This window comes from Sinohyriopsis cumingii, chromosome 3 (genome assembly GCF_028554795.1).
Source record: "Sinohyriopsis cumingii isolate HCF-2022 chromosome 3, ASM2855479v2, whole genome shotgun sequence".
Classification (NCBI taxonomy): Eukaryota; Metazoa; Mollusca; class Bivalvia; order Unionida; family Unionidae; genus Sinohyriopsis; species Sinohyriopsis cumingii.
The window spans coordinates 110,361,001-110,383,914 of record NC_142963.1 but is presented as its reverse complement, the minus strand read 5'-3'; the positions used below and the strand labels follow the sequence as shown (position 1 = coordinate 110,383,914).

At 36.4% G+C, this 22,914-nt stretch overlaps 1 protein-coding gene across 1 annotated transcript in view; it reads right to left on the bottom strand.

Moving 5' to 3' along the window:
- Positions 1-22,914, bottom strand: part of LOC149803567 (tolloid-like protein 1) — a 137,075-nt gene that overhangs the window by 15,258 nt on the left and 98,903 nt on the right. Inside the window, exons 7-15 of the mRNA XM_089953303.1 lie at positions 21,031-21,255; positions 20,448-20,561; positions 13,814-13,959; positions 13,366-13,561; positions 11,738-11,860; positions 10,973-11,133; positions 8,994-9,177; positions 8,091-8,216; positions 7,468-7,809 (exon numbers count right to left, since the gene is read on the bottom strand). Of these exons, the coding sequence (XP_089809429.1) occupies positions 7,468-7,809; positions 8,091-8,216; positions 8,994-9,177; positions 10,973-11,133; positions 11,738-11,860; positions 13,366-13,561; positions 13,814-13,959; positions 20,448-20,561; positions 21,031-21,255 (1,617 nt within the window). The remainder of the gene's footprint in view (positions 1-7,467; positions 7,810-8,090; positions 8,217-8,993; positions 9,178-10,972; positions 11,134-11,737; positions 11,861-13,365; positions 13,562-13,813; positions 13,960-20,447; positions 20,562-21,030; positions 21,256-22,914) is intronic.

Here is a 22,914-nt window from a genome sequence, read left to right as displayed (position 1 = left end):
CACACACACACACACACTTACATTTGGTGGATATCGAGGACTTGCATATGAAACCGCGTACCGAGGACATTTGTTCTGGTGATGTTAGAGCGAAAAGAAATACTGTTTGAAGCAGTAAATTAATAGCAAATGGTGATGTATCAAGGAGGGAACTGTATTATCAATTCTAAGGAATATGAAATTTAGCAATGCAAGCGAGGTCGCAAACGTTTGCACAAATATTCTAAATAATCCATGCAAACTTAGGACGGACACTATTTGACAAAATCACGGAGACCGTGGACATTGGTACATTATGACCAACAAGGACATGTTTGCATATCTAGTCTAGTTTTCAGAATCAATACGACCTCTCATGTGGCCTAGAGGTTAGAGCGTCCGCCTCTGATGCGGAAAGGCTGTGGGTTCGAACCAAGGCCGAGTCATAACAAAGACATGAAAATGGTACTAACAGCTGCCTCGCTAGGCGCTCATCATTAAGAGGTTAGTGTTATGACTAGTCGACCTGGTGTCCAAATAATGTGACTGCGTGGGACATCATGCTACATGTCTGCGGCGTAATGCCCCAATGCTCAACATCACTATAAACTGCCACACTGCAGACATCGTAGCAATATGACTGAAAGATTGTTAAAGGTACCTTAAAATCAAATCTAAATCATATACTAGTATTAAGTAACTGTAACCTCCATAAGGGTTTCGTCTACAACTGTTCTTTAGGGCAATTACATTATTATTTGAATATATATCTTGTTATTGACTGACTGATGAATTTATTGATTGACTGATTGTCCTGCAATTTGACTTTAGTACGACATAACACGCTTCGAACTAATCCACCGCTTTGGAGATCATATTGTAATAAATTTGGAGTATGCGCATTTGGTTTTAGCGCCCCGTTTTAAGGATTTTTAGATTTGTGTGATTACTTGTTTGATCATTGGAACTAGGTGCAATGGAAATATTCCTTAGCCCGAAATCATTAGCCAATTAGTAGGAACAATCGTCACGGACTGAAGTGTTAGTGAGTTTCCATGATGCCATGGTTGACTTCTAGTGAATTCAGGCCAAAACCGCATGAGTGTCCCTTTAGTAATATAGTTCCTATTAAAACCTAATGGTGTACATTGGTGGTGTGACTGCAGTGGCAGTATTTACGGTAGGAGACCGGTAAATTACACAAAGGAATAAACAAGAAGGGACTTGGCAGATACCGTTTATGTCGATATGGTGGCAAATATGACGCAGTTGAACTGGCGAAATGTGCTTTGAAACCATGAATTGACTGGCCTAAGGTAGCGTAGTAAAAATAGTTTCCTGTGTTAGAGGATAGTTGTACAGTTTCTACGGCGTGGACTGCTGACGGTACAGAGAGTTTATAAAGAGAAACCATGCGAATGTGCGGTTGATAGATATTTGTATTTGGCAAATTTGAGATCTGTGGTCTTGCATTGATTAGCGAAAAATTTATGTATAGAATGGACATGTCAGGCTTTCTAATTTACATATGAAGTTGTATAGAAGTCTTTGGAAATTTGGGGTAAACTTATGACTTCTAGCGTAATCGCGCCAGGGGTTGACACCACTCAGAAAAGCAAATACCCCTGGCTTGTAGCAATACTATTTGGCTGGATTTGAGCATTTTTGTCAGGAAACTCGCCTTATCGGCAATGAGTATTCTATTTTTGACAAAACAGAGTAATATCTTCGTGGCATAATACGCGTACGAATCTCTCTCTCTCTCTCTCTCTCTCTCGCATGTGCATATGTAATGTTAAAAATAAGAACGAATGTTTGTGTTACCCATTTTGTGTATTTCACGGAGACTTTGTATTTTTCAAGTCACTTTGGTTGAATAAATCGATGATGCATACAACATTATTTCTGTTGTAATATGTATAGTGTTTTATCTCAACCTCAACACAAAGAATAATGATAGACTAAAAACAAGGACAATAACTTATCTATGTTAAGTGAATTGAAACCTCCTAAATAGCTTTAAAGTTCAGTAACTACAGAATTGAAGTACATGGTACTATGACAGTATATGTATGTATAGAGTTAGTGGATGGGGATAATTTTCTAATACTTTTTTTACAAACAGTTTATCATGTTTTATTGTTTTGGAGCCATGAATGAATAAGAATATACTTTAATGGTACAACATTCCTTTGGTTCATCTTCCAAATCACTTAGTTTATAATTTGCTAATTCAAGGTACCACGTAAATGTGTTTTGTATCGCTGATTGGAAGTTTGACACAGTTTTTTTTTTTCCCGCGTCGCCTTCTGTATAAAACGTACTGAAAAAAAGACTAAATGAGTAAGAATAGTACAGTCTAATGCAGCTCTAAATAAATGTTCTGTCAAGTTATAAATACCAGTTGGTCCAGTAGAACATCCTGAGCGTTTTGGCTATTGTTAAAAACCTCTTTAAATTTGGAAGAGCAATATAGATTGACGCCTTGTTTTTACATGTTGTGTGTTGTTTTAATAAGACTTCGTTTACAAAAGAACTATCGATACAAATATAATTCATGATATGTTCAGCAAAGTCATCCAATCACCAACTGAAGCAAGTACATGTATATACATTTAAAAGAACATTGAATGCATTCAACAATTTATGATTGCTTGCACGTTTAGTGGCAGGTCTTAAGAGCGCGATAATGAAAAACATATTGCTGTAATTAAATGTTTCATTTTGGGAATGATCATCTTGATGATAAATGTTTGACTTCTGTATAATATGTTTATCTTTCTATATATTTACTGAAGTTCTTTGGGTGTAACTTCAATTCGGTTAGTGATAATTCGATCGCACCTTAACGTGATATTTCACTTGATTCACATATGTTCTGTCCTGTTTGAATACTAAGTAGGCAAATAACGAAACAGTGGTGGATATAGCTCCTTTAATAAACATAAAATAATTTTTGCATATCAAGGATGTCTTTTCAATATCTTTACGTGTGTAAAATCTCGCCGCAAACAGGTCGTTTTAACTTTACAGATGGGTCGGATAATTAGCAATTTTGGTACAACTCTACAATGAATTCATGCGTATTTCCAATAGCATTTTGATGTAATTCTTTCGTACATATCGTAGATTGGACGTGTATGGTATGAATGTATCGTGAGTTTCCCAACAATATTGTCTTACATACATGAAATATTGATAATAAAATACCAAGGACTGTTATATGTACCAGCTTATCTTATTGTTTAGCAAAGTAGTTTGTACCCAATGCTTAGATCTAAAGGGCGATAATACGTTTTTGCAACGTGTAATTTGATATCGGAGATATCTCTACATGTTTTCCACCGGGCAATCGAGGACATGGTTTCGGGCGTGTGTGTATCGCCAGCTTTGGAAGAAAGATACACTCCAAATCGCGAAACAAGTACCAAGGGTGTAAATGGGGACCTTCCTACAAATATTGATTTAACGTTATTCTAGGCTAAAATAGTTGGGAGAAGCAAGATTTTACCATTTTTCCAAGCGAGGGCGTCCTCGGTTGGAGGTGTGTCCTCGGTATGTTGGTGTGTAATCTCATGAATGTCCTCGGTTTACACCAAATACACACACACACACACACACACACACACTACATCCAATCAAAGTAACGGTTACGTGGATACTTCATGAATGTACTCAGTCTGCCCTAGATTATACGCATTTCCTACAGAACGAGACTGTTTTAACAATTCCGTTGTGCTCTACAGTTTCGTATTCTGCATAAAGTTTGATTTTCAATTAAAAATAATGTTTAGACTTTCTTCACTAGTTATCTTGGTTTTTAAAATAGACCTTGTGTATCTCAGGTATTGTTAAAATAACTCTTAATTCCTTTTATTTTGGTGCATGATCATGGCTGTGGTTTGGGCTATAGAATATACATCTCAGCCTTACTTCAGATGTGCATGTCTCAGGACTGCTAACTCCGCTTGGTAATTTTCACTTCCTGGACTTCAAAGGTAAATTGGAAGAAAAACTAGCCGATAACTTTTGTCTAAACTGACAAAATTAGTTTTCCCTATTTTAATAACTACTAAAGTTATACTATAGACTAGTTTAGCCATATTCTGATGAGCACACGAGTGCAGCCTTTTTATCAGATGTCTGCTTTAGATATCACATAGTTTCCATAATGACCGCCTGTAAAGAAATTTTAATCACAGTACATTAAAATAGCATAGAGGTATGCCAACCTTCTCTCCACTGTGCATGTTGCCAATGATAAAAAACTTCATCTTATACCGGTCACTCTTTTAGAATTACATACTAACTATAAAACGATATTTATACTGGATTTTTTTAAATACAGAATTAGTTATAAATGTATTTCAACAAGATTAGCTCCGCTTGGATACTTCCTTAACAAAGATTAATAATTTACTTCTGTTAAAACGAAAACCGATCGCTATTGAATTTTATATTGCTTTAAAAGGGTTATTTTCTTTTACTCTTATTTTACTTAACTCTGAATGTAGTGATTTAATTTATTTTCTTTAAAATGAAGTTAACATCGACAAATATTATGTTGGTGTCTGCTGCTATGCTTTACCCGATCTATGTAAAGCTCAGCGTATGGAGGATGAGTGCACGCTATGACGTCATAAATGAAAAAGTTTAAGCATTTATCCAATCACAGCAACGGTTAAATAGACACATAACATACGTGCTGAGTCTGACAAGTTGTTCATATACTGACTAGAAATATCCAGTTGTCTGAATACAGACTATGCAGCATCACCTGACGTCTGACATTCGTAATAGTCTATATATGTGACGTCAGCTCATGCATTGGCGCGATAAAAACATGACGTGAAAAGGAAACACGCACGGATTTTTCAATATTCCTCTCCCCTTCTCTCTCTCTCTCTCTCTCACACACACACACACACACACACAATTTCCATGTATCGTCTTATATCATTTTCATCACAAAAGGCCATGGAAAGCTGGAGATAGATCACTTGTCTGATATCATCCTAATAGGCCAAAATATCTGGATTCTTATGTTGCATTCTTGTTCAGAATTTATTCCTATGCTGTTAGCTGGATATGCTTTTTTAGACCTTTCCAGTCGGCATATCTTGATCTATATTTAATGGCACATCAGTATCGTGTGCCAGATGTTAATGAGCCTCTATGCCAGGATCCTTTCTCTCAAAGTTTATCAAATCATCTTAAGGATTTATATGTGTTTCTATATTCAGTAAAGGACATAAAAGGCCACGGTGAATGGGTATTTCTAGAAACGTGAAAAGTTTTCAAGCTAGAGCTCTTTCTGCCAGATTTGGTAAAATTCTGTAAAGCAGTGTTTTAGAAGAAGTTAATAAATTTGTCTATTTTTAGTAGCAACAATCATATTTGATGCAAAATTGGTATCATTTGGATAAACTTTAAAACTGGTTATGTCAAGTTGATTTCTGTCAAATCTGTGAAATCCTTTTGAATGTCTTTTTGGAAACATCATATATGCTAATTTCAAAGCCCTTCATGCCAGAATGCTTTCTGTCAAATTTGATGACATTCTGATGAGAAATGTCTGAGGAGTCACTTAATGTTTTCTTTTATTAAACATATGTTTAGTAACAGTGGCCTATCTGACGACATCATTTGGATAACCCTGAAATGCCTTTATATCAGAATGGTTTTCCGTCAAGATTGGTCAAATTCTGCGAAGTGGTTTTTCAGAATAAATCTTTCAGGGTTTTCTACTTGCAGAAACGGCGTCCATATTTAACGACGGATAGGCATCATTCGTTAAAAAGAAAGATGAAAGCCATATATACCAGTATGCTTGGTTTAAAATTTCACCAGCACCAAACTTTGCTGAGCGGTTTTGTTATATGATATCGTTTAAACGTTTTCAGTGTGTGTGTGTGTGTGTGTGTGTGTGTGTGTTTCTATTATTAGTAACTGCGGCCATGTTTCATACGCATCATCTAAAAAAAGAACAAATTTTCTTACCTGATGCTTGCTGTCAAATTTGGTCAAATTATGTTCGGCGATTTGTCAGAAGAAATTGTAAATAACAACTGTGAGTGGACCTAAGACCATATAATACGTTTTCATGGCCTTTATGGCTAGATGTGCTACATAAAACTACGTATGAGAATCGCTTGTACAAAGATGTTTATCTTCCAATTACCGTAAAGAAGTAGTAATAACAAACAAAACCTGTAATATGGAATTACAGACAACTAAAATTAGTATCCAATTTTCCTTAGAAACACCCGAATAAACAATTAATACATTTAATTTGCATGTGAATTTTTTTCTCCATTATCTCAATTTATTTCATGATGCATTTTTGGAATCCTATTTGCTTTATTGTTCATTGTTTTTGTGTGGCAGAGGTACAGGTCATAATCGCACACATGCAGGATGTTCAAATTTACTGACAAAAATGGTGTAGAAATGTAAAAATAATTATGGGTGCAAATTAATCTCAATTACCTTCTTCATGCAACTTAAATACGAAATTTATTTTCTGCATATCAAACTGCTCATTGCTTTGCCGTAATAGCGTATGTATACCGCCTCGTCACCATGACGCAACACTTAAAGAATCAACAAGTACACCACTTGCCTGCTTTTATACGCTCATAACATGAAAATAAACCTGGTAGTCATGGACTTTATTAGCATCAATAAAAAGAAAACCGACAAGTTTATATCAAACTTGTTTCTGTGGATGGGTGTTGGAGTATAAAAAAATAATTTAAACATTAAAAACAATAACTAGATGTTGCATTTCGAAGTTTATGGCATTTTAAATAACCCTCATCATAAACGAACATGTAATATTTTTAATTATAAAATACATGAAGATGTATGGATTCGAAAAGTTTAAAAAACTTCTGTAGTGTTGCCATTTACCAAGGGTTAAGCATTTTAACGTTCCAAGCGAAACAAGAATGGCTAGCGAGATTGGACAGCCCAAACTTTGCGATTTTCTTAGCAAGAGAGACAATAAACATTTAGCGAGTTCTATGCGTTTACCGCATACGAAAACGTACCATCTATATAAACAGACCAATTCCGAAAAACATGGAACTGAACATGTGAGGAAATTGGTAAGAATAAATTAATTTCATTTGTATGGTTATTACCCACATTTGTTAGCCGGATAATTTTCGTAAAGCGTTTACACCCTTGTCTCCAAGGACAAGAAAATACACATTTGTCATAGAATTTGGGATTTAATCTCTAAACAATTGTGTTCTGTGAAGACACTAAATATATTTGACTAGTTCTAGCAATATCTACATGGGTAAGTGGATGCCGATTCATGTATGTTATGTTTCGTTAGATTCATATGCAGAAATAAACCTCGACAGAGCAAGGAAGCACGCAGTATAATTACGACGGAGTACGGAGAGAGACGCGAATATCATTCAAGGAAATCGAAATGACACAAGCCAAACAGGAACATCAAGGATAAATCTTTCCTACCTGTCGTGTGCGTGGCATGGAAACCCTTTCTTTGAACTGACGCGTCTGAGTAGAAGACCATGTATAGTCTGTTGCTCCCTGATATGATTGGATGTGGTACCTTGGAGCCACAGAATCGCCCCAGGCTGCGGTCATTAATGCTGTCTCCGTCAAATATCTCAATGTGATCGTATGTACACTCTTGATGCTGTTCTATCTCAAAGCTTTGGAATATGACCTTGACTCTATGGCCTGGAACTGTGGTGAAATGCCAAACACAGTCTTTCCGACTTGGGTAGAACTCGGGCCAATTAGGGCTGCTAATCTCGCCTTCTGCGGTGTTAATCTCGTGCTGACAGCCACCTAATGTCAAAATGATATTACAGTCAAAAGATGAATTTATCAGCGATTTATTAATTCTAGCTCCCACCAACGTTCAATGTAGATACCTGTTCTACGAAGATAATGTGGTGACCTGAACAACCAGAAGATGTACACTTTATATTAGACATGACACAAGTTTGAAGTTATGTTAGCCTGTTATCTTAGGAAAGCCAATAATATTTTCAATTTCGAACAAACTAGTCGGTTTAATTCTGGAGATTTACGATTCACGTGAAATACAGTAAAAATATTATATTTACCTTCTTTACAATCGTGTTGATTTTCATGCAAAGTAAAACCATTGTGACAAGCACATTCGTAGCTGCCAACTGTGTTTTTGCAAATGTGCTGACAGCCACCGTTATTCACAGCACATTCATCTTTGTCTGTGAAAAGAAATAAAAATGTTTAATGAAATATGTTTAAAATATTGCCTCAAACATTTATATCAGTGTTTTTAATTTACCACTACAGTTTATACAATTTGAGCTTATAGAATTCATGATGTTTAATCCTCTCGGTAACGAATGTCGGAACCGTGGTTAACCACACAAGTTCATGAAAAACTTATTTTTATAGGGAGAGCATAGTAAAGAAGCGTGAATATCCGTTTACTAGAGTTCGATCACCTGCACCGACACATGAAAACTATTACCAATTGCTTATCCACAGACTGTGATGTGCTCCGAGTTCATCAACCCCTTCTTTCCCATAGCGCCTGTGTCTTCTAGAATTGCAAAACTTGTATAGCTGATGTCTAATATTGCCTTTTTGATCCCGATTCAAACTTTTAAAAATTTCCTCAAAAAACCCTACGTGTGTGAATCTACTGAGTCTTTAATTCACGAAGAACCCATACGACATTACGCATCTCAATGGAATCGATCAAGTCTTTACTTCATTAATAACCATTGACGTTACGCATCTCATTGTGAATCTATAAAACGTTTACTTCGTTAATAACCATATGAATTAGGCATCACAGTGTGAATCTATCAAATCTTTACTTCATTAATAACCATATGACGTTATGCGTGTCACGCAAACGTTTTTCGTTCATTTTGTTTCTCTTGTATCATCATACTCTGGTTTCGTAAGTTCGAACTGAAATGAATCAGAGAGTAATACGAAGAATTTAATGGAAAGGGCTTCAATTTTCCCACCTGTAAAAAACATGGCACTAAAGCCGGTTTTCTGGACGGAGTTATCCGAGTTGAATTCGATCCGTAATGTATTCCCTTCAGACGTGATTGGCATCGGCAGAGTGGATCCGCAGAAGACCCCATTGGCAGCTGCGTCTGGGCTCGTACCGCTCGTGATACGCACTGAATCGTATTCGCAATCTTGCTGAAAGTAAAGTAAAAAATGTTATGTATGGATTAAATCATATCATACACGTATTATTTATATCTTGATCATTTTTATATTTCTATAAATTTTCCATAAAAAATAAACAATAAATGGACTTTTCAGTTATGAATAACGCATGTCTTCTGAATCTTTTTAAATGTATTTGATTAAATTTGTTTCGTGTGCGTGAAGAAGAAGAAAAAACGCACCAACGCCCCACCCCCCAATCCACCACCACCACCACCCCAAAAAAATATACAGACGATTCTTCAAAACGAATTTCAGGGTCCCCGAGTGGCCGAGTGGTCTAAAGCGCTCACCGTTCCGGATCACTGCCATCTCACCTCTGTCTGCGTGGGTTCGAGTCCAAGGCTCGGCTAGCGTGGGTACGTGGGAAAGCTTGCCAGTAGCTTCTCATGTGTCGGTGGTTCTTCCCTGGGTTTTCCAGGGTTCTTCCTCCACCAGTTATACTGGCCGCCATGTATAGCCTATCTTGTGCTGAAAAATGGCGTTAAACACCAGAACAACAACATCAAAACGAATTTCAAAATTTGTCTAATTTTCAGTGCAGCAATAAGATAAATCAGGTTCAAGTTGATAATATTCCTTTCATTCAGACTGCATTTTCTAGATAAAATTAAATTTAAGATATCAAACGCTTCAAAGAATATGGTGTCTCGTTCACCACTGTCTTTGTCCACCTAAGGTTCAAAAGTTGACGTACATCGTGGCAGAAAATGTTGAGAGTAACCTGAATGTTTTCAAAAGGGGACACACATGTATCATGAAAGGTCCGGTTATATATCCACTTAAGCTGCCCAATGCAAGATGCAGGTGTCCCAAGTTGAACGCTCGATATCTTTCGGCAAAAATTGGCTATAGCGACCAGAGTGTGGCAAAATGGGGTGAAACGTTGGTGTCGACTGCGGCAAGGACTTAAGCAAACATGACGCTGATATGCCATATCCAGCATTACTGACGAGCCAGATTATAGCTGCCATGTAACGCTTTCAAAAGACAAGGTTAACTGACCAAAACGTGCCTACATCCAATAAATGCCGCTATTCAGCGTTTCATTTGCACAATCTTTGTAATACACAACACTCAGAAGTTTGCCGAGAAGACCTCTTGCCCAAAACTACATTTCCTCACAATCAACTAAACGTTTAGTTCATATCAGTGGCGTTTCCTTCCCCTCCCCCATTTTTGGGCCGGACGGGCGGAAGTTAGGCCATTCTTTCAAATCGTGCTCCCTGCAAAAACTAACCACTTGTCTCGGTACCATTAAAAGTGCATCTGCCTCGATTGTCGCCATATTTACAGCTAGTAAAGTTAGTCATGCAGTGGTTTTGACTAGTTGGACACGGACACGGCCTTTTCGGAGCACCTGAAAAGTACTGCCTTCATTAAGCACATAATGGTATGCGTCGGCTGCAACAAGCGCGGTCAAGTTATTATCAGATTATTTTTTGTCAAGTGAGTAAATAAATAAATTCTAAGCATGATCAGATAGATATCAATCTGTATTTCCATGAATCACCGAGTTCAATTACTTTTATTATTATTAAAAATAACTATAACATTCGTGCAAACGTTTATAATGGGAAAATTGAACATTAGCAATTGATAGAATTTTTCATTGATTCCCTAGTAATATGTGTCAATGTTTTGTGTGTAAATATAAAAAGCGCTTTTAGTGATCAAATGAAATGTCGGTATCAAGGAGTCCGAAAATATATCAAGTATGTCAATCTGAAAGATGTCTCCCCGTGTTCCTTGCTTAACTACTTACGTTGTTACCCTCCAGGTCAAAATGGGTGAAATTGAGTGTTATGCGGTGTTGTTTGGGCGCCACGATCTGCCAGACACAGTTCTTGTTTGGCGGGTACAGCTCAGGGAACGACGGGCTCTGTAGGGTCCCATTCGCCTGGTCGATGTAACCACCACATGCATCTTACACGAGAAGAAATTACAGTAAATTCATTGAAATTATACGTAAAATAATTTGCTGAAATCTATGTATCGTGTTTATCGTTACAACTCATTAAGTTATTGAAACATAACGTACCTTTATGTATGTAAATGTATGTACTTATGTGTGTATACAAGACCTGAGTACTTCTTGCGTTGGATGTTCATAATACTCACTTTAAATAAATATAAAATCATGCATTTTTTCTTGCACATTATCATTTATAAAGAATAAAGAGGATGGAGTCAAGTGACGAAGTATATGGTCAATCAACGACGGGGTGGGATATTCACCATCATCAAAGAAAAGAACTCCATTGAATTGTAAAGGGGGATGAGGCTGGACCCTATAAACTTACCAAGAAACATAAAAATGTAAGAACCTAGTGTAATTCTATACAGGTCAGAGCAGGAGGAAAGTATTTACAGTCCCCAAACGGCTGCCCTTCTCAAATATTTATTATTCATATTTCCTACGTTATTACTCGTCTGAGGCATTTGAAACGCTGTGATAAAAACTATAGAAAGCTCAGAACGAAGGGAAATAATTTGCATACATATAGAAAGTAGATCCGTTTTAAGTTACCTTCACACTTTTTGCCGTCAGAATGAAGTTCATAGCCAATCTTGCATTCACATTTAAAGCTCCCAAGTGTATTGACACAAATATGGTCGCATCCATGGATGTCCGTGGCGCATTCGTCATACTCTGAAAAACGAGTGGATTCATTATCAACAAAACAATAATCTCAATCATACGTCCAAAGGCACAAACGTAAGATTGTTCTTAAAGTTGTAAAATTCTCTGTATTTTTTTTATCGTCATGGAGGTTAATTGGTTTGTTGGGGTTCATTTTCTCCACGCAGGCACATCAGTGCGTATCTTACGAGCCTCAGACAAATCTGATTAGAATCAGTCTCCACTGTCGTGTATGCAGATCTGACAGACACTGATAAAAGGTCGTCTTTTCGTGACCTTTGGAAATCTCAGTCCACTTACTTTTATTAGCCAATCAGATAAAGCATTACTAATTCGAGTTAGGGAGAGTTATCGTTAATAACGATATGTTCCAAATGACGCGTGTCACTTTCAAAACTAAAAAAAAGTTCTGATTTGTCTGGTGAACTGTAAGATCAACAGAACATGGCCTCTTAGTGGTGTTCATCAGATCTTCAGGTACGACTTTGGAGATCTAATTTTAACCCGATTCTGTTTCAGACAAAACTTCATTAGCCTCGACGAACTGAGAGTATTAAGCCAGTGAAAAGTGACGCAGGCAATAATAAAAGCTCGTGCAAGTGACACCGGAGTCAACAGCGAATTAAATTATTAGTAACTTGGTTGATTGCCCGTCCAAGGACCAGCATTAAAAAAACGTATTCAAAACAAGTTAAAAAAATTGGGATGAGCGAGTTTAAATGAAAGTTTAAACATAAAAATAACACCAAAAGAAATGAATTTGGGATGCTGCCGCGAGTTTTGAAACTTGCGAAAATGTGGGTGTTTATATATAAGATGATGATTTTTTTAAAAAATTTACTCAATTTTTTAAAACAACGGGGCTTTATCCACGACAAATTGAAGCCCATATATTGAGAGCATGACAAAAGTGGCATTCGCTATGTGGTCATGTCAACAATCGCTAACGGAACCAAAAGAGCTAACCATGTTTACCAATGTATAAAGCCGAGTGGTCTAAAGCGCTCTCCGTTACGGATCACTGCCATCTCACCTCTGTCTGCGTGGGTTCTAGTCTAGGATTCGGCTAACGTGGGTATGCGAGAAAGCTTGCCAGTACCTTCTCGTGGGTCGGTGGTTTTTCTCGGGGTTTTCTCGGGTTCTTCCTCCACCATTAATACTGGCCGCCATGCATAGCCTATCGTGTGCTGAAATATGGCGTTAAACCCCACAACAACAACAACAACAACTACAGCAACAACAACAACCAATGTATAAAAAACCACATATATATATATATATATATATATATATATATATATATATATATATATATATATATATATATATATATATATATATAACTCGTTTGTATCAACATATAAAGACTAACACGTGTTTCTAATAGTTCCCAAAATTGACAAACATTAAGTTATGTGTTTGCTATTTTTCTCTATCAAGATAGAATACATTTTTTTTCCCCACTACCTGTACCCTACCAGCGTATTCTGATGAGATGAAACATAGAAAAATACCTTTCACAAAACTGGCGGCAAATCCTGCTTTCTGTACCGATCCATCGGATACGAATTTCACATACAGCTTATTTCCAGTAGACTTAATGTCGTCGGGAATCTTGTAGCCACAGAATTTACCAATCAGCGGTGAGCTCTCCTCGTGACCATCACGAACTTCCAGGTAATCGTACACACAGTTATCATGATTCTCGATCTGAAGGGAATTAAATTTATAATGAAATACTTAATTTTTATTATATGATACGCAAACCAGTCAGTTTACTTTATGGTGATAGAATGAGATACCACAAGTACATACATACATACATGCATGCATGCACGCACGCACGCACGCACGCAAACACACACATACATACATACATACATAACACACATACATACATACATACATACATACATGCATACATACATACATACATACACGATTCTAAAACACCATACAAACCTCAAAAGACTGAAACTTGACTGCTACGGAGTACTCTTTTGGGACAGTGATTTTCCAGACACATTCCTTGTTGGGCTTATAGTCGTCAGGGTAATTTGGACTCGTCAACTGACCCTGCTCTTTGTTTATTGCACCGCCACAAATTGCTGAAACAAGGGCCACTCATTAGGTAAGCTACAACTATTTATTTTAGGACAGCTGACCTCTGCTAGAGAAACTGTATTTTCGTGTATGTGTAACATCAACAAAGCTTTAAAAACGAGGCAGACAATAAAATTCAAAAATTTATCGTTCGAATATGGGATCGTCAGAATTACATACATTCAAGTGAAAATAAAACATCTTAAAGGAGATCACAAAAGATGGGTAAGAAGTCCAGCTTCAAACAAAGTCAGAAAAGAAAAATTAAAGAATCGTAACCAATTCTTGAGGACGAAATGCTTTGTCCCAAGACAAGGCTACTACCAAACGTGCCAGCCTGATCAATAATAGCTATATGTAGCATGATACAAACGTATTCAGTACCAGTGAAGTGAAAAGTCTTAAAAGTGATGAGAATAATAACGACGCATCAATGCAGAATCAAACACGAAAACAGATCCCACATTACTTTGTAAATCTCAAATACGGAACTTGACTTCGTTCTTGCTGATAAGAATCCGTAAATTCCAAATATGAAGATCTTCAAGGGGTAATAAAAGAAATAAAAACCAAACAAACTTCATTCGACTAATTTCAGCATGAGAGTAGAAACCAAAATGACATTTAAATACTTATCAAGCGAAATATATATACTCGAGGAAAAGAACAAAACCTTCAAAGTGCAAGTTTTAGACGCCCCCGCCCCCAACTCAAGCTACTAACACAATCTTCAAGTCTCCTATGAAAGAATAACTAAAATTAAAACTAACATCGAATATCCGTGGGTTTATCGCCTTGTAAATTAGACAACTCGAAAACCCCAAAAAGCCCAAATGTAACATGAAAACACAGGCCACTGTAGCGATGTTCTCGCGGTTTATTAATAGAGAATTGATAAGAACTGCCGCCCAAATAAAAACTACGTTTTGGAAATACGTTTTGGCGTGAAAGAACGGTACCTTCAATAAATTAATGAAAGAACTGTATTGTCATTTCCCGGTTTCAGGAAGCAAAACGGAATCCTAGCAATAAAGTTAATCTTGTGAGTAAGGCCTTCTGACCGCGAATACAGACACTGAAGAATATGTTCAACATTCCAGGAAGCATCTCCGCACTTTTCAATGGTTTGAACACTACCATAGTGACCCCCAAATTCATTAGAGACAGTGTTATTTAAAGCAACATAACCGACACCAAACCGCACTGAAAAGCACGTGCTCACGTCTATCAGTCAGGAACATCATCATTCCGTAGTATCAACTGATTTTCTGCACTAGTAAATCACAACCCGACTGCAGAAGCTATCATGGATGACGCTTAGGGAGGTCAATGGATAAAAGGAATAAGGGCAATAACAATAATCTGTTTAAAAAATGTTTATCTTAAGACTACTACGACTGGTTCTAATTGTAAAAGCATTCGTACTATTGACGTTGAAAAAACAAACAACGGAATGAAATATTGCCAATTTCAAAGGAAAACCTTGAAGCGAAAGAAGTCTTTGAAGCAGGGTTTATAAATATTTGTAGTTTAAAGGATAAACTAATTTTACCAGATTTTTTTGTTGTCTTTATAAATAACTTTGATTTATTGAAACAAGCAGAAACAAAATTAAATGTTTTAGATAACATCAATTTACTGAATCCTTCTTTTCCACTAAAAATCTAATTTCAAAAGGGAAACATTTCATCCGGTCGGATTTTATTGTGTTTTAGGAAAGAGTTAAAGAAGTATATACATGAGATTGAAAATACCTGCGATTTTATATATTGGATAAAATTATTTCAACTTTTTTTTTTATATTGATGGTGATATTATGATTGAAGTCATTTACACTAACCGTGAGGGATTATCTTACTCTTCAAACTGTGAGCTCGATCAAATTGAAAATGAAGTGCACGTATGTGTGTATGTGTGTGATTTGGATTTTTAACGTAGCTTTAACAGTTTTTCCGTCATACCGCTATGATGTCTGCAGTGTAGCAGTTTATAGTGATGTCTAGCACTGGGGCATCGTGCCGCAGACACGTAGCATCATGCCACCCCCACCCCCCGGAAACGTTATCCTGATTCCAGACCGACCAGTACTAACCTCTTAATGGTAACCGCCAAGCGAGGGAGCTGCCAGTGTCATTTTTTATTTTTAAAAAGTCTTTAACCACTTGGGCCACTAGAGCGGTGAAAATTAAGCGTGTTTCATATGTTTAATGCTATTAAATATGTACACTTAATCTTTGATTTTACTGCTATCAAATATGACTATTTAATCAATGATTTTAGTGTTATCATTATCAAATATGAATATTTAATCTGTGATTTTATTGTTATCAAATATGAATATTTAATCTGTGATTTTGTTATCAAATATGAATATTTAATCTGTGATTTTATTGTTATCAAATATGAATATTTAATCTGTGATTTTATTGTTATCAAATATGAATATTTAATCTGTGATTTTATTATTATCAAATATGAATATTTAATTTGTGATTTTATTATTATCAAATATGAATATTTAATCTTTGATTTTATTGCTTTCAAATATGAATATTTAATCTGTGATTTTATTATTATCAAATATTAATATTTAATCTGTGATTTTATTGGTATCAAATATGAATATTTAATCTTTAATTTTATTGCTGTCAAATATGAACACTGAATCTGTGATTTTATTATTATCAAATATGAATATTTAATCTGTGAGTTTATTGTTATCAAATATGATTATTTAATCTGTGATTTTATTATTATCAAATATTAATATTTAATCTGTGATTTTATTGGTATCAAATATGAATATTTAATCTTTAATTTTATTGCTGTCAAATATGAACACTGAATCTGTGATTTTATTGGTATCAAATATGAATATTTAATCTGTGATTTTGTTTGTTATAAAGTATGTTTATTTAATCTGATTTTATTGTAATCATATATGTATACCTAATCTGTAATATTAAATCGAACCTGTTCATTAATCCAATTTATATTCTTCTCTTTCTCTTATACTTATAATCTTGTGTATATTCAGGACTATATACGCGTATCGAATATAATTAATTCCTGTGTAAATTCAGGACTATATACGCGTATCGAATATAATTAATTCCTGTGTATATTCAGGACTATATACGCGTATCGAATAGAATTAATTCCTGACATACTTAATGATTAACTCCACTTTCTAAATCTAAAGCACATTATAACCCCTCAAACCAAGGAACAGTGCATCTTTATAGTCATAACCCCTCCGTATTAATATGCACCTTTACAATCCTAACCCCTCTTCCCTTATTATAATGCATATCTCTTCAGTCCTATCACCATTTCCCCATTTTATAAAGTTGAAGGTCATTATAAAAACCAGATTTATTCCGATTAAAACCATGTGTACTTGTAAACCAACAGTCTATGCGAGCAATATGAACGGAGTTATTGGCTGAACATGTCGTAAGCGGTTAGACTCTAAAGCCTCTCTCATCCCCTTCTAAAAAGAATTGCAGCTTTTGTCTTGCAAGATCAAATACATAAATTTGCAGTTTATTATCTAGTGGCTGTAAATATTAATTAACATTCATAACTGTCGTGCAAAAAGAAAAATTGCGGTGCCACATCAGTCTCCCGGAGTAATTAAACTGACGTAACTTGATAATTTTCTGAGCTCTGTGTAGAAAAAGAACTACAATCTAAGCCATATTTCTCCACCACGAATTCAGTCTTTGCAATTAAAGAACAGGAATAATGCCAAAACTTATCAATGTATATGAAACATCCATTAAATGTTCGGTAAATAAGTGCAGAAATCGGAGCATAAGATCACGTTAGTCTAAACTGTGATGTCTGCAGCAGACGAAGGTATAAACAGAATGTGTTTGAGATGGCAAATATCTTCAAAAGAAATTATATGAAGTATCACAATAATTGTTTTGTAAACCAGTCCACATATTACTTTTGGAAACAAAATTCAAGAGTACAGACTGGAATGAGAGTTTTCTTAGAATGTGTGTATATGTTGATTTCGTGGGCCTGAGAATTCTGCTGAGCCTGTCTTAAAGGCTACCACTATGAAGCAACCACCTATCTTCAACATTCAATGTTTGGTCCCTTATTTAAGATTATCTTCAACATTCAATGGTTGGTCCCTTATTTAAGATTATCTTCAACATTCAATGGTTGGTCCCTTATTTAAGATTATCTTCAACATTCAATGGTTGGTCCCTTATTTAAGATTATCTTCAACATTCAATGGTTGGTCCCTTATTTAAGATTATTGAAGAAATGAACCTTTAGTAACCAATGCACTGTCTTAGAATAAAAAGTTTCTCACTTCCTACAGGCCTGATGTCACTGTCACAACACATGGCGGATCAAGGAATATTGTGGGGGAGGGGAGTAAGCAAGTAGGAAATGGATCTGTAGGACGTAACTACTCTTGGTGGGAGCTCATGGCGAAGTCACGCCCCCACCCCTTCCTCCAACCGCCTGCATGTTAAACGTTTCCAGAGCATACTTTTAACCATGGAAATATAAAGAGTACAATTTTCTCGAAGTAAAATTCCAGTTGTTCCACGTTTATTGGGGTGGGGGTGGGGTCTGCTCTCAACCAACCCCACCTCCTGCGTCTCTGCATTCGCTCCTGCAACGGTAGTTCTTAAGGCACGGTCAAAGAAATGGAAAATAATCTCCTTAATGAGGAATGACGCATTGCACGTTATATCTAGTTGAAAAAATCCAGACTACCTGTTAATTTTCATGACGCCTCTACGGGTGGTGCAGATATTCTACATTAGCGATAAATTTCTGTTCTAATGGTAGACACGTTTGAACCGTTGCAATTTGTTTTTGGTTAACATCAGGCACAGTTTCGAAACACTGATAATGGAGATAATGCTTTTAATAGCGAGTACACTCATACAATTGAGGGCCAGAGTCGAAATCTACCATAAACAATGTCAGCACTCTACACAAAATACTCAAACCACGCCAATCTCACTATCTACAAAGACTTAATAATCGTTTATTTCAGTTCCAGATGACTGCTAGCTTTTCTTAGTAAAGAAGGTTTTCTATCTTACAAACCAATTATTTCTAGCTAAAGTTTGTGTTTTAAATTCCCGTCATATGTTTCAAAACAATCTTTTGAACTGCAAGGTCAAAAACAGGTCGTTTGCTTTGTATCAAATTCCTTTCAGAAATTTGGCATGGTAGGTACGGAGCACATGACAGCAGCTTGAACTGGTAGCAAGTGTTCATTGGCTTTTAGCATTTTTGAAACGAAGATGCAAGTGAATGATTCTTTCCATGCAGTGATAAGCTTACTTGAGTCATGTCTGACGCAATATTCTAATCATTTCATTTAATGGCCTCCGTGAACATTTCAAAATCATAAACGTTTCCTTAAGGAATAATATTCACGTGGCAGAGGTAAATTTCTTGAATTAGCGCGTTTTTTCTTCGTAGGATTATGATAAATTTGTTTTAGTTATAAATTTTCAACCATGATTCACTTTTATGACAATCGCGACACTCAACACTCGACAAAAATGCTAGCGTGTCCAGTATCTCCATCAGGATGAATACAAATCTAAAGTAGAAAGCAATACAGTATATGTATATATTATAATACAACGCTATTAAATTACACAAGTTTGGATGCGACGGACTGTCTGAAGCTGTCATAGGAAGGCATATAACTTCTGACTGTACTAGGTCAGACTGTCTGTTAATCAGTCTTTGTTAGTGTTTTTTCTTATATGCATGAGTGTGCGTGTTTTTATTGATTGAAGGGAATGTGTGTGTGTGTGTGTGTGTGTGAGTGCGTATTTATGTTTATTTAATGGCGCATTTGTGTGTATGTGTGTGTGTTTATTTATGTTGATTTAAGGGCACGTGTGTGTATGTGTTTACGTTGATTGTGCGTGTGTGTGTGTGTGTGTGTGTGTGTGAGAGAGAGAGAGAGTATTTATGTTGATTTAAGGACACGTTTAACACAATAATTGGCTATATCACGATAAAGAAATGGGAGCTAAGTCCCTTTCCCAAGGAAAGATTGAGGCAGCCGCTCTGGGCAGGTATCGAACCTGCGATCTTTAGATTACGAGGCGGACGCTCTACCACTCAGTTACCACGATTACCCCTCTTTTAAGTAGGACGTCGATTTCCCCTCATACTTTACTGCTCTCAGTATAATACTGGCCTTTAGATGGAGTCAACAAGATTAAATTTAACATACTGTAATAGAGTAAGGATAAAACGTTTTACATTGTAAATTTTATATAAAAAGGTTAAAAATGGAATTGTATAATTGTCTTCAAATCTAATGGAGTAGCAAGGCTCATATATACCGATGTATTTTAAAAGTTTTTCTTTTCACAATTATTCAGTTGTTAAAACTATATTTTACATAATTAATTTACATGTAGTAAACATTTTATCTGCAGTATTACTTTTGTGTTTGTAAAGTTTCCATTAATTGCTGAATTTATACCTTCGTATTTAGCCTCGAATCCCTTTCCCTGCCCCTTGCTAGTCCGGTACTCTATCCACAGCCGGCTGTCCGAGGAGATCAGACTGGGAGGAATATTGTCTCCACAAAATCGGCCTGTAACACATAAAGCAATCGCAATTACGATAGGATTAGTTGACTGCGCAATCACTTTTCATTCAAACATTTAACCCACAACAGGGACATTTATCTTGCAGTGCAAAATCGAAGATGTATTTACTGAATTCGCTGGCAATGTCATAGAAAAATGTCTGCAAACGAGTTATTGGACGCAGTTAACAAATTAGACAAAGTCAATGAAGAATAACAGTTTTACATTAAAAACGTAAATTCTATCTAAATTCAAGTTTCTGAAATGGTAACACAGATAAAGTAGATGACAAAATCCTAATTAGATATCAAGTCATGAAGGTCCTTTTTTTATTTTCTGAGACATGGCTAGGTCTTGCTTGACTTGAAACACGTTCCCTTCTTTGACAGTCTTGTATCTGTTCACTTGCTGAATATTTACTATTATCACTACTTGAGTGATGCCGATGATCTGATAACAGTAGTGTTTGCATACCGAGTAGATGCGACAGAACGTAGTGGCCGTCCCTGACTTCCAGATAGTCGCTATCACACTGTATGCCAGTCACCGAGGTGGTCTTGGGGATGTCGAGGGCTGTTATATTAAGCACGATCTTTTCTCCGTGGGTCGCTGAGATTCTCCACCGACACAGCTCCTCCTTAGCCGGTTTGGGAGAATGGGAGAAAATACCACTGGGTTCTTGCAGTGTCCTCCCGCAAGCTGGAAAATATTGCGAAGAGATTCCCTATGTAAAGCATGTCCATAGAACCAAGCTTGTATGCAATAGTTAGTCCAATGCTGTCTAATATAATTTTTAATTTTAATAAGCATAATTAGAGAGGCTTGACTGTGATTAACTACACACACACACACACACACACACACACACACACACACACACATATTAGTGCTTTGTTTTAATTCTGCATTTCAAAAATCATAAAGTCCTGTAACTACATATAGCTCAATGATTATTTACGTACAGCTTTGTTTACTACAAAGCACGGAATGAATATACAAAGAGTAATATAAAGAAAGAACATGATTAACAGAAAAAGCTAGATTTATATTTAGCGAAGAACAAAAGATCATTTACCATTAAAAGCATCAATTAGTTTATTGATATTGGCAATCTGTTATTCCATCAATAGTTACGTAATTCAGCACAGTTGGGATTGCAAAAGAATAAAACTACCACGATATATACAAATTTGTCTCCTCAAACGTCCCTTGAAAGGATTGACGTTCTACTATCCGTAAAGAATTTACAGAAATTCAATAATATTACCATTCTTCCTATTAAATGCCGAACACTGAAACCATCTCTGATATTCATGAGCGGTGAGATTTTCAAATTAACCGTTGTGGCAGTCATATTGGGAATGTAAGATCGGCACCACTGTGGCAGTCATACTGGGATGTAAGATCGGCACCACTGTGTCAGTCATATTGGGATGTAAGATCGGCACCACTATGTCAGTCATATTGGGATATTAGATCGGCACCACTGTGTCAGTCATATTGGGATGTAAGATCTGTACCACTGTGGCAGTCATATTGGGATGTAAGATCGGCACCACTGTGACGGTCATACTGGATGTAAGATCGGCACCACTGTGTCAGTCATATTGGGAATGTAAGATCGGCACCACTGTGGCGGTCATACTGGGATGTAAGATCGGCACCGCTGTGTCAGTCATATTGGGAATGTAAGATCGGCATCACTGTGTCAGTCATATTGGGATGTAAGATCTGTACCACTAAGGAAGTCATATTGGGAATGTAAGATCGGCACCACTGTGTCAGTCATATTGGGATGTAAGATCTGTACCACTAAGGAAGACATATTGGCATGAATGATTGGCACCAGTTTCAGTTCAACAAATTAGTCAGCCCTACGAAGACTTTTGGTGACTCCCCCTCCACCCGTATATATAACCACCCATTCTGGAGAAATAGAATCAAGAATTTCAACTTGTTCATTGTGGCAGCCATATCAGAACCATTTTCATTCAGAACCAACCAGGTATCATAACTAGTCGTCTGGTGAAAACCCACTGTTCAAATGACTCTCTGTTTAGGAGGAGTAGCAATAACATGATTTTCAAGATTGTGTTGGTACAGTGGCTACAGTAGGTGTCAGATAGGCACTATTTCCATTTATTACCAATAAACATCATAAGAAGTCTTCTGGTGAAACCCAATATTGATATGACTTTCCATCTAAGAGGAGTAGCGGCACTATTTTAAAGATGGCAGTTGTAACAACCATTTGACACATTAGATCGCCACAATGTGTAGTTCAGAACAACTCGAAATCATAAGAAGACTTCTGGTAAAAAATCTATGCTGATATGATTTACCGTTCAGGAGGAGTAA